This window comes from Pteronotus mesoamericanus, unplaced genomic scaffold (assembly GCF_021234165.1).
Source record: "Pteronotus mesoamericanus isolate MK-2021 breed Mesoamerican mustached bat unplaced genomic scaffold, CSHL_Meso_final contig_32, whole genome shotgun sequence".
Classification (NCBI taxonomy): Eukaryota; Metazoa; Chordata; class Mammalia; order Chiroptera; family Mormoopidae; genus Pteronotus; species Pteronotus mesoamericanus.
In genome coordinates this window covers 827,550-840,820 of record NW_026555134.1, presented here as the reverse complement: position 1 = coordinate 840,820, position 13,271 = coordinate 827,550, and the positions used below count along the sequence as shown (strand labels likewise).

At 43.3% G+C, this 13,271-nt stretch overlaps 1 protein-coding gene across 1 annotated transcript in view; it reads left to right on the top strand.

Annotated features, from left to right (window-relative positions):
- CCDC25 (coiled-coil domain containing 25) overlaps positions 1-8,313 on the top strand; it is a 39,607-nt gene extending 31,294 nt beyond the window's left edge. Inside the window, exons 8-9 of the mRNA XM_054576008.1 lie at positions 890-935; positions 5,039-8,313. Of these exons, the coding sequence (XP_054431983.1) occupies positions 890-935; positions 5,039-5,068 (76 nt within the window). The 3' untranslated portion in view covers positions 5,069-8,313. The remainder of the gene's footprint in view (positions 1-889; positions 936-5,038) is intronic.
- The last annotated feature ends 4,958 nt before the right edge of the window (positions 8,314-13,271 follow it).

The following is a 13,271-nucleotide window of genomic DNA, read 5'->3' as shown; positions in this document are numbered from 1 at the left end:
AACACTGCTATTACAGGATCTCTCTTTTGTCTCTGTGTATTTCTAATAGAAACTTTTTGCATACCTGTTGCTGAATAGGTCTTATTTCCCCTCCTGATAAATCCTTTGGGGGCTAGGCTTTGTTTTAGTCATCTTTTTCTATTTTCTTCCCATCCCATCCTTCACCCAGGCTCACTTAGCACAGGGTCTTATATACCATGGATATTTAATAAAATACTTTTCAATTCTTACATGTGTCTCCCCTACTCCACCGTGTACTGTGGCTTTTTGCTGATCACATTGTGTCAACTCATGCCAGTTAGACGGACATAATCGGGCCCCACACATCCAGCCAGATTTCCCACTACTTTGCTTTCAGACACCACTTGAGTTGGTTTGAAATGTCATCAGATACCATCTCTTGTCACTTACTGTTCACACTCTTTGTTCATACTGTTCTCTGGATCCATCCCCCTCACTCATCCCCACTTACTGGGCTCAGTTTGGGTTCTACCTCATCTGAGAAGAGTGCCCCAACAACCCTGCCCGTATGGATGCATTTCCTCTTTTGAGTTCCTACATCTACAGTTTGGGCAGTATACTGCAGCGATGAATCAGATCTGCTCTTGGCCATAGAATAATTTCCGCGTTTGAGTAAGGCCACCTTCCACACAGTTACGGAGGTGGTGTGAAATGAGTGTTAGTGAGCGCTTCGTAAACTGTGAAGTACTGTGTACATCTTATTGTTTACAGATATTTATCCTTTTTATATTGCAGTCTTCTGAGGTCACGGATTAATATCATCTTTTTTTTTTTGAAAGACCCTGAGCTGTCCTGGATACATGTAACGTCCACCTAATACTTGCCAGCTGTATAACCTTATTTTAAACTTTTTTCCCCCCCTTTCCAGGAGCTATTCATCACTAATGAAAGTTGAGAATATGTCTTCAAATCAGGTATGCTCAAGTTGTTTGCTCTTATCTTGTGCCTTGAAATAACTCGCTGAGTTACTGACCAGTATTGACTCACATGTTGTATGTGGCTTGATGTGATTTAGCAGCTATGGGACACTCAGGTGGATTCTATTAGGCATAGCCCTTCCTTCCTTGTGGACTTCCTGGTGTTTGTTTTTAAGTAGGTCGCCTGGTGTCGCACGTTGTCTCCTGTGAAGTGTGGGCCTGTTAGAACTCACAGGACTTTCCCAGTCCTCATTTCCCTCTTTCTAGTTGCAGACATGCAAGAGCCTTTATAATGTATTAGTGTTCTGTACTAATGTGACTGTCGATTCTATATTATATTATACTTGAGTGACAACAAAATTACCGCCTTCAATTAAAAAATAAAACAAGTTCTAACCCTAAGATCTTATCTGTAGTCTAAGTGACCACATTGGATGTTTTCATGCTCCTTGGGACCTGAGATAGAGAAATGGCATCTATGATATAGTACCGAAAGGATTTTCTTAGCATTAGCACCTGGCTATTTTAAACAGTTCTTTGCACAAAATTGAAACTGAGTGGATATATTTGCTCTATTAAATGTTTTATAGTATAGTTCACATATATGTGTTTTAGATCTGTGTTTTCCAGTGCACTAGGCGCTGATTACATGTGGCTATTTACATTTAAATTAATTACAATTTAATCTGATTTAAAGATTCAGTTTCTTTGTCATACTAAACCACTTGTGGCTAGGGACTACCATATTAGTGCAGAAATAGAACATTTCCATCATCACAGAAAATACTATTAAACAGCACTGCTTTAATACTTGGAAATAATTAACAGAATTTAAGGTCCCTTAAAGGTCATCTAGTCAAACCCCGTATTTAAATAGTGCATGAATTGGAATTGTTTATAGGATTTTACATCTCTTTCATGTCTATATATTCTTCTAAATTTAATAAGAACAGTATCTTTATTCCTATCTCTGTGAAGAAGTATATTTAATGAGGCTTCTTTATGAGTCAGAGATGTATCTTTATAATTCCTGAAAAAATCCAGAGTAGCAATATGTAATTAAATAGAGCCTTGAGTTTGAGGTTTAGAGACTTAAACTGTCATTAACTAATTGAATAAACCTAGGGAAGTTATTTAACCTCTCTGAAGGGTATTCATCAGCAGTGGAAAGGAGGCAGACTTCCTCATGGGGCTGCTCCAAAATTCAAACACAGGCATGTGTGAAAGTTCTTCTTTGACTTAGTCACTATGAATACAAATGGTCATTATTATTTCTTATTCCTGTCGTCCGTAAGCTATTTTCCCATCAACTATCAGTGTTAAAATATGAGACGTATTTAATCTCTCCTGGAAACTATTAGATTTCTCAAAACTCATAAAGTAGTTTAACAGTTAAACAGCAGTCTTTCACATGCCCCAAGTCTGATGTCTTTGCTGTGGCAGTTGTTGCGTGTTGAAGTTTTCTGTTACTTAGGGGCAACTTTCCAGCAGAAATCTGGCGCCTACGTTATGTTATGATTTTAAGCATTTTCATTCCTATCATTATGGATTTTTAAAGTTTTCATGTTGTTCTAGAATTATGAAGTAAACATACAACATACACACATATGAATATACATATATACACAAACACCATGTGATTATCAGCAGATGTTAAAAGTTCCCAGATTAGGAAATCAGACTTGTAGACCAAAGGGCCACTAACCCTGCTGCTTGTCCTCTCCCTCTGTCGCTTGCTACCTCTGTTCTTGACTCCACGTTTGAATCGGGCTCAGGTTTCAAGGACGTTCTGCACTGGGTCTTGATTCTTTCTTGCAGTGGAAGGAAGGACTCTTAGAGCTTTCTCCCATACTTGAAAGAATAAGCTTTAATTCTCCGTGTAACTATCTTCCATTAAGGAGATGCAGACCTTTTATAACCCAATTTGGCAACATGATCAGTGGATTTTCAGTTAAATGCTGGCATTTATGAAAGATAATTTTTAATTTAGTTTATACCAGTGGGAAAACTATTAGTCTTCCACTCTGAAACTGGCTTTAATTTTGTTTGTGCTCCCCTATTTAGATTAATTCTCTTCAATCTGTAATTTCTTTCTAGTCTTTCTAAATTTGGTACCAGGAACCATAAACAATTACTTTTAACATTTTATTTGCTTATCATGTTATAAGTGGATGCCAGGAAGCCTGTTTTGCTATATTGAAAAACATATTGACTGTTAAAGGGAATCTGAAATATAAAAATTGTCCTAACAAAGTCTTGGATCTCAGATATATATTTAAAAGTTACTATAATCCTAAAATACAGATTCTCAGACACATAAGAAATCTTTGCAAATGTATCTCAGAACATTTATAGGGAGTAATGCACTCATTGTCACCAAAGTAAATTATCTTGGTGAGTTTTCCATTCCCTGTGTTCTGGATCTAAAGCTAATCCTCAGAGAGAGAGGATGACTCAACCCCTCTAGTGCTATTCAGTTTAGGACTCTAGGGCGGTCACAGCGTTAGAGCTGGCCTAGAAGACAAATACTGGTGTGCTGTCTGTACAGTTATTATTGAAGGCATTTTATGTGTGGCCTCAGTTTATTGCACTAATTGAAGAGACTCGCACAGAAAACTACTAAATGAAACTGGAGATTAAGCCATTGTTTTCTACCTGTGTCTCATATTTGCCTGCCCACCTCAAGTAAGAGCTGTTAGGAAGGAGAAAAGCATATATAACTATAAACCTAAGTCTTTTCTCTTTCTCTAACAACTTGGGCATTATGCACTGGGAAAGTGAGAGAAACAGAAACAAGTGACATGTTCAAGTTGTGACATTTTCAATTGTGGGGGACCTCGTCCCGCAAAGTCCCCTGGAGCCACAGATTAAATAAATCTACCTACACATGATCTGCGTGGGGAGAAAAGGCTAGCCAGTCTCTCCGAGGAGAGGGGCCTTGGCCTCCTTTTTCCCTCGGCTTTCACTGAGCTCAGCAGGTAAGGGAGCACACGGCACTCACGCACAGCTCCTCAGTCAGTGCCGCATAGTGTTGGTCGAAGGAGAATAGAGATTGTTCACAGGTGAGAACTGCAAGAACGTAAGGGTCTTCTTAAATCAGCGTGTGTGAGGCAGCATGACGCTAGGCGGTCAGGACAACCTTGTACTTCGAACCTAAACATCCAGTGTACATTAACCCAATTAACTAGGAGACATTATTCTTAGCAAGACAGGCTTCAAAGGAAATAACATATTCTTCTTCAGGCCTGATTTCCCCAGGGGGCCACCTGCGCCTTTATTGGTTCATGCCTGTCGGCCTTCATTCTGGTTTTCCCCTTGAGACTTACAGGTCAGCCCTTGCTCACGCGGGGCTACAGTCCCCGATACGAGGCAGGGCGGTTCCCCACATTTAATCAAAAGTACCAGAACTTACACTATTAGTAAATGTTGGCCTTCAAAGCAGTTTTCTTAGAGTGTGCAGTATCTCCAAAAGGATTTGGGTTCTACTTTTATACTTGTTCTTTAGGACTTGTTTAAAACCACACAATAAAATCAGCCCATTTATACTATATACCATCATGTAAGATTTTTTACCAAAAACTTGGCAAACCAGGTAACTTAGTAACTAGGCTGTGGCTTCCTAATGACTTCCTGCTTTAAAAAAAAAAAAAAAAAAAGCCATCTGTGACATCACTAATATGTGACAACTTCTGAAGCTCAAAATAGGGTAATTTAGGACCAAGATGTTGTTGCATATCCGCAGCAGGGTTGGCAGAAGGTGTCACACGGTGCGTTTGTTGAAGGAGCAATCGCATTTTCTCGTTGCACCTGCATTCGGTCGCTTGGGCCTTACTGCACAGCTTGGATATCCCTGGTCTCCTGCTGTGTAATTCAGGCCATGCAATGACACCTTAGGGAACATAGCTGCTAACTGCCTCTTCTAAACAGCTAACAATTTAAGATAGAAAAGTGATGAGTAAATTTAATTATTTTACTATTTTTTTTCTGAACTTGACAGTTAGGCATAAGGAGGCTTGTTACTTAAGACTTAATTATAAATTTTACAAATTCAGTTATTTATTCTGAAGGCTCTTATGGTTTCACCTTTTTGTTTCCTACAGGATGGCAACGATTCAGATGAATTCATGTGAATGAAGAAAAGGATCTTTTAAAGATGTGAATTTAGGGACATTTTGATTTCATTTGTGTTCTGGGTTATAAAAAAACAACCAACCGAAACTCTATCTTCAGTCTACACAAATATCAACGTGGGAGTTTTTAAAAAAAATTCTTCCCTTTTTTGCTGATATATATGTATATATCAGATACAGTTGGACTTGAAGATAGCATATAACTTTAGGAAAGTGAAAATATGTGCACCTGAACATGTCTTGGTGGCTCACAAAAGTTGGCTGCCCTTGTTCTTGGGATAGGCTTTAGAGCAAACCAACTCTGAAAAGTATTTCTGGTATGTGGTCTGTCTCTGAAAACAGATGTCTTGAAAAGCTTTTTATATTCTTAAAATAGCTTCACTTCCGTTAAGAAGAATATAGTGGTGAGCAATATATGGGAATGTTCCTTTCACCCTTGACTTCCTGATTAGAAAAAGAAGCATATGGGTTTGAAGATGATAACAATATATTCAAAGGTTGCTGGCTTCATTGTCTACGTTCCCTTGTGTCGTCTGACTCGATTAGCAGAGCTGTCCTTGCCTCTCAGCTTTCCCTAGCATCTACATTCTGCATCCTTATTCTCCCTGAGTGAGGGCCTCCACCTAAGTACCATCAGACTTAAAGAAGTAGTTGGTATTAATCAAGGTTGGGACTTCTGGCAGTTTTTACCTGAGCACCAAGTGACTCGGGCCACATGGATTACAACCTCCCGGCCCTGGAGTCGTTTCTCAGCACTGAGGGGACACATAGGAAGGAATGCTCTGTGAATCATTGTGAAGATGTAGGTTACCTGATTTTTGTCTTGGAATACAGCATGAAGCAGAAGTCCGTGTTGTAATTATGATTTTAAGAAGATCAAGCATTTCATCAGCCAGCCAAGTAATTTGCGTATTTACCTTGAAATAATATTTATTTTGAGTTGTAACACCAGTTAAAATTTGTCAATTGCAGGCTCAGTAACTTAATATGTAATAGTACTGCTCATTCAAACTACCTGCTCTCCAGTGTGATTCTGAACGGAAGATACATTTTTATTAAAACTGTAAGGCAACCGCTGTAGAAAGAAACAAAGCAACACAATTAAAGGGAAAGAGAACAAAGCCTGCAGGTCAGGAGGCATATAGATTCACATTTTAACCACACCCAGAACTGTGTATGCATCATTCTTATTCTTGCTCTAACCCAGCAACAATGACCTCCAACAAATTTTCTATCTATAATAGCACTTTGGAACTGTGGCTAAAACCAAAATACTACCGTGTTTCTTTTTACTCCAAGTTGGTGTGTGGGGTTGAACTGGAAATTTTCCCTGAGACATAACTCAGCCAAATTTTGAGACAGAGTATTGTAGACATCTCCAGAAATTAATAGAGAGAGAGAGAGAGAGAGAGAGAGAGTGTGTGTGTGTGTGTGTGTGTGTGTAATGATATTCAGCCTGGAGTTCTGTGATTTAAAAATATAATAAAGAATTTTTTTTTTTATTTGGAAGGACATTGATAGATGAATTCTTTTAATTTCCTTTTTATCCCTATACTCAGGCTGCTTTGGGGGGGGGCTCTGGCTGTAGAAACAAACAAACAAACAAAAACCCCATCACCTGGTAAGTTCAATCTGGCCAGTTCGATGGAGGTTCCCTCTCTCCCGCTGATAAGTGCATCTCTCCCCAGCGCCCGCCTGGGCTGAAGCGGGCAACCGCAGTGGCTGTGCTCTCCTGCCTGGTGACTGGAACCACTTCTTCAACACTCTGCTGCCAGCATCCAAAATGGGGAGATTTTCCCCTCCAGCAGCCCCTCCGTCACCTCCGCTTTCTGCTCCTCCTGAAGGACTCCTCTGTACCCCACATCACAACATAGGCGCACAGAGGTTTGGAGGACTACATCTGTTTTTACTGTAGTGTACGAGATCCAAGAGTCCAAATTTTAAAAGTGTTGCGATTCAGCTTTCGCTGGTTTAAAGTGTCACAGCCTCTCTTCTGGAGTCTCCAAGTTGCAGTCCAAGCTCTCAAACCGTGCCAGCCGTCCTGGGCTGCTTTCCTCCAGCCTCTGCCTGTGTCTTGGGAAGTCTTCTCCCACAGCTCTCTTGGGCCCAGAGAAAGCAAGGATCTTTTCTTTTGAGAACATTGATTTTGGTGCCAATAGGTCAGGCTGTTGGCACTGAAGTCATCTCATTTCTTGCTGTTGGCATGTTTCCTAAACTTCCTATAGGAAAATTCCAAATTAATGGCACTTTTATGAGCTGTGCCCTTGATCAAATTTGTGCATCCTGAGGATTTCTTTCCAATTCTGTCGTCGGTTTTCCCTACTCGGCTTGATCTGCACGCAGGTGAGGTTCATGATGGCATTTAGTTTCCTTCACAAACTACTCTGTTATACTTCTAGAGCTTTAGAATTTGTTTCTTGTCCACCGTTGTGGATATAGGGTCACAGTCTCTGGGCAAGAGAGCTTTGCCACGGTGCTGGGGAAGCTCGCCAGCATACAGGTTTGTACGATAGCAGGCAGCCATAGGCTGTGGCTGCACCCTTTCAATATCCTTTATTACATTGTTCTTAACTTTAGTGAAGCATGGGTTTTGGTGAGCCTTATTAATGCCAACGGTTTCCCCTCCCAGGAGGGGAGGGGCACATGTACCACAAGGTTAAAGAGGGGCATTTCAGCTCTGGCCTCCACTTTAAGCACAAAGCACTTCCTTCCACTTCCGCATCTGTCTGAGGAGGGCACGCTCTTGTCTCCCAGGCTGGAACAGGTTATGGGGAAAACGGAGCATGATGGAGCAATGGAACACTCTCCCAGTCCTTCCTGAGCTGTGATCTTGGAAACTGCTCTCCTGTCAGTTTGATTTGAAGTATGGCATCGTGTATGACATATACCGTTCTCAGACTGATCGTAGTAGAATGAGTGGATGACGTTTTGATTTTAAAGTAGGCTGTAAAACAATCAAACTGTAATTAAAAATGTAAAATTAGAAACTTAAAATCCAACCTAAGTGTCAGTCTCGACCCATCTAACTCCAGCAAGTCTGTGACAGCTCAGACGTGAGGACAGCTCTGCTGGTGCCCGACATGCTCACGTTCAAGTCACGCTGAGAGTCTGCTGGGCACACGAGGGTCTAGCGCAAAGGCAAGAGGCTTTATGTGCACTGTATCATTTCACAAATGAGATGATGTCAAGTGTGTATGCATCATGTTCTGGATGAATGATAAGTAAAATATAATAAAGTTTATAGTTTGAGTAGAACCAAGCGTGTGTTTGTGTGATTTCACTTTTCACCTTTCTCCTCCAAGACTCAAGTCTCAAGAATGTGCAAGGGGGGAGAAGGAGGTCCCTGGCTACCTGAGGTGCTGCCTTCAAACTGACTTTTTGCTCCTTAACAGGACGAGGAAGAGCAAATCTGAGCAAAAGGAAGGTGGCCCAAGGATTCCAGGAAGAGAATGTAGAACCCGGACCTCAAGGACCATGATGTTTGAGCTCTAGTGTTTGAAGTTTACAGCTTGATTCCCCCACTGCACCCCCAGGTTCCTAGGACCCTGCCTGAGATCTCGACCAGGCGAGGCTGCCAACGTGAAGACGCGTTGGAATGGTGTCACTGATGAAGGCAGTGGCTCCGGACCCATGTTCTGGTTATAAATTCGCCGCCTCTGTGGCAGTGCCTGGTGCTAATGTCACTCCTCAGTATGTCCGCAGAGAGGTCCCGGGGCAGAGGGAGCCACGGAAGCATTCAAGCTTCCCTCCCAGCTGTAAAAGCATATTTGAATATTAGTGGGCATTTCTCGCTAGTCAGAGTAATGCCTGCATCCTTTTGTTTTTAACAGCCTTGGCTACTAAAAGTCTTGGGTTTAAGTTTTGGAGTAGATTAGTTTATATGGGGAATGTAGGTTGAAACCAGAATTTCTGTATAGAAAAATGCAGAGATCCATGCATATACTTAGTGGACTTGGGAGAATACTGAAAATACAAATACCTGTCAAATGCCACGTATGAACTATGGTTTATCATTAGGAAGTATATGCCTCTGGGTTTTTCTCTCACCTTGATTGCTTCATGTTGTCTTTCTGATTCCATGGCTCTGTCGATTATTGGAGGACCTCTGAGCTCCCTACCTTAGGGTGGGACCGCAGTTCTGCACCGTAGCCAGATGGAACGAGAACCACGTCTCCGCCGCTGGCAGGCACCGACTGGTGCTGACGGGGCATTTTCTGCCTTTGTTGACGGCCAGGAAAGGAGGCCAGGGGAAACGAGGGCTCCCCCGAGAAGCCCGTGTCACTTTTGCTGGTTTCCAGGCCTGGTGAGTGGGTGTCAGTACTTAAAGCCGAAAAAAAAAGGAGGAATTCTCCCGAGTCAGTATTATTTTTCATTCCCACATCAACCCCATCCTGCAACCACTGCAGTAAAAATATAAGCCTAATGGCCTGACATTTCACATCCTGCCCAGATGAGGCCTTCGCTGCCTGCGTCCTTGCTGGTATTTTGCTTTCTGCCTCAGCAGTTTGCCTTGCATAGAGAAGACTAACATTTGCTTATCGCTTCTGGGACATGCTTTTGAGAACAGGCTATTTCAGGTGTTACAGACTGGTCTGTCGGTCTTGAACCTTTTTAGCTCTTTGGTCAAATTCCGGGTCAACAGGTCAAAATTACAGACGGAAAAAGATAAAGAGAAATATTAGAGGCAGTGCCCATTTATCCAGCTCAGCCCTGCCAGGATTGTCTTCATCTGTGAAGCCCTTAGCTTCGTTACCTCCCTGCAAAACCCCGAAATGCTTATTTTATGGTTAATGTACTCAGCATCAATGAGGTTTACATAACTTTTCAAAACTAGAATTGCTTTAAGAATCTCTTGAAAGGGGTAGAAGGTCTGAATAGACAGGTTCAGTTTGGTTACACGAAAAGCTTTACTGGTGCCTATGGTTTCATTTTTTCAACAAGAAAGGAGAAGGGGGTCCATATTCCTGCCCCAAAGAGGAGCCCCGCCGCTTGATCTGGTCCCTCCTTGCTATGGTGGGAAGTGTTATGCTGCCGTGTTTGAAACCAGTTGTTGACTGGGGCTTTGTAACAGTAAACCCTTGGTGAGCAGAACAATTCATGGATTACCTGGACTACTTTTCTCCCTCACTTCTATCCAGACAACTGCTCACGTATCAGGGAGTAAAGACGGTAGAGGAAACGCAAACCTTCCCTTGCGTCAGCAAGCCCGCTCCTCCCTCCGTGCAGCGCTGAGCTCCTCCGGGGGAGGGCTCCCCAGGATCTGAGCTGGGAAGAATGTTTGAAATGTGTTCTTTAAAAAGAGCATAGGACACAGATTTCCAAGGAAGCGGAACTGTTCTGTTTGAGGCTGTAATGGTAGGTATGTGTCATTAAACATGTCCAAACTCACAAAATATCCAAAACAAGTGGCCCTAATGTAAACTGGATGCTGCATAATTATGATGTGTCAATGTAGGATCATAAGTTGTAACCAACATGCCACTCTGGTGGGCAATTTGATAATGGAAGGGCTGTGTGTATGTATGTAGGAGGTAAACGGTAAATATCTGTACTTCGCTCAATTTTTCAGTGAACCTAAAACTGCTCTACAAAATGAAGTCTATTTAAAAGAAGAAAAGGGTATGTAGGGCGATCAGTGTTTCCAGTTTCCCTTTTTGGAGGCAACCAGTGTTACCAATTTTTTGTTTTTGTTTTTTAAATTAAAGACACTGGTTCTAGATCTCTGCTCAATGAACTTGGGCTCCTGCCTGCCTTATGGCCTGGGCGTACCAGTGGCTCAGCTGCGGAATGAGGGCAGAGGAACGCCTCTCTGCCTTTTTATCCTGGGGCATTTAACCTAAGAGAGAATGTCCAGCCACTTCCCAGACATCACCCCTGGCTGCTGGGGCTTGGGGCAGGCAATGAGTTCAGACACAGAGGGACACGAGGCTCAGGAGTGCCTTGGTGTCCCACCCACTAACAGCCTCTGCTCCTAAACCAAGTTACAGAGCAGGCTGTGAATAAGCTCCTGTGTTCCCATTAAAATCTGAGCCCAGTGGAGAATGAACCACAGACAGGAAGAATGCCACTTGCTTTCATCTCAGTTTGTGCTTCAGGGTGGGGAGGGAGGACGTGGGAACAGGACTGGCCTCAGGCAACTGAAGATGTCTGCGCCCCAACTCCAGTTCCCTCTCCCACCCCCAGCCTGCCGCCCCAGCTACCCAGTGTCCTAGTGCCTCCTCCTGCCGGGTCAGAAGGATGGGAGAAAAGGTCTAGTCGGGGTGAGGATGTGCACACTGTAATGAAGTGAAGGAAGCCATACACCTTTTCCACCCCCCATCCCCGATTTTACCTTTAGAAGTGTGGGTTTTAGAATACAACTCACCTCCTTTTGTATGCTTCTTAGACAAGTCAGTTGCCCCCCGGGCCTCCTTGTGCTCACTGGAAAATGTGGACTAGGGCTGGGCAAGGATTATAAATTCCAGGGCTATTGGGGTCAAGCAGGTGACGGAAAAGAGGGTCCAGGAGGCGGGGTGAGCAAGGGCACGCATGCACCGTGTGTGAGCACCCAGCCCTGCTACGAAGGATGGCTGCCCCTCTGCTCTGGCTGAGGAGAGCCGTTGGGGTATGGAGTTTATAAGAGGAACCAATGAATAACTGATTCATTGAAGGGGCTGAAATTGATAGGGCAAGAGAAAAAGGAAATGGCTTTTTTCTCCCACTTTCTTCAATAATGCTCTGATTTCTCTTCCCCACCCTTTGATGACATCGTGGGTGAATAGACCAGATTCTGTGATGTTCTGATCCCTTCTCAATACAAGAACGGTTCCATTCTTAAAATCACAGCTTCCTTTTATGTTAAAAGCCTCAGTCTCATTTAAATCAAATTTGTAATCACAAATATAATTCAATGCAGCAGCTCACCTTCTAGTTCAGTTCTGATTCTTCATCCTGCCTCTTCTAACTCAACCCCCACGCTTCCCTCTACTCCAGCAACTGGCTTCTCCTGAAGCGGGGCAGAGGCTAGAAAGGTAGGTTTCAGGAAGGTTACCGCTTAATTCTCCACAGGGGCTAAGGGGAAGGGTCTTTGGTGACAGGCACTATTGTCATCTGGTTATGGATGTGTCTTGCAGTTAGGATGTGGAGGTACTCAATTACTTACTGCTCTCAGCTTTGAGACTTGTGACTATCCAGTAGCAAATGACATTACAAATCTGATTTTAAAGTCGAATTTCCCAATTTATATGTTACCTCAAAATTATTCAACATTGCTGGGCCAAACCAGGCCTGCCTATGGGCTGGGTGTTGCCGTGAGCTCAATGTTTGAGGGCTCTCAGTTGGAGCGGGTGCCAAGGTCTCGGGCAGTCCCCGTCATCCGTGGATTTATGACTCTCCTAGATTTAGCAGAAACCACCGGAAGTCATCCATGCTTTACCCCTTTAGGCAGCTGCCACCCCACCCACACACACACACTCGGGAATTCTGGATGGCAGCAGCTACCTAGAAATGTATTATCCTGAGTGCCTACCACCAGTGTCCTGGAGAAACAAGGGACGAAGGGAAGGGCCAGCAGGTGGCAGGAGAGAATAGCCTCAGCTTCCTTGTCCTTGTGAGTCCATATTGTGTTCTTGCAGTTGGACAGAAGGTTGAACACAGGACCTAGGTCCCCTCTGGTACTAAAAACCTTAAAGCACATGTGGAAAAGCTATACTTCTAGGGGTAGGACATGAGTTTCAAAGCCCTTTGCCACTGAAATCTCAGAATTATGAGGTAAGCAATGCCTAAACCCTCTAAACCAACACCATGTGATGATTTTAAAAGAAAATGGCTATCAAAATAGAATGCTTATATTTAAAAACAAATGTCTTTTGTTCCAGCATCAGCTTCTTGCTTTACTTTGCAGGCATAAGGCACAGGTTTTGTGGAATCATAGCCTGGGGAGGTTGGGAGGGAGTGGAAAGGTCATCTAAGCCAAGCGGACACTCTGTGCCCTTTTCCACATCCTGAGACAGAATCCCTCCAGTCTCGGCACGGATGCTTCCAGAGATGGGAAACTCATTACTTTGTACGGCCATTTGGCTGTTCGAAAGCAATGTTACTGAGCCAGAGTCAGCCCCACAGCGACTTCTAACCACTCTTCTGTCTCCTGGAGCCACACGGGGCAAGTTGAATTCTTCCATCTAACAGCCTTGAGAGGCTTGAAGGCCACAGTCAGTCGCCAGCG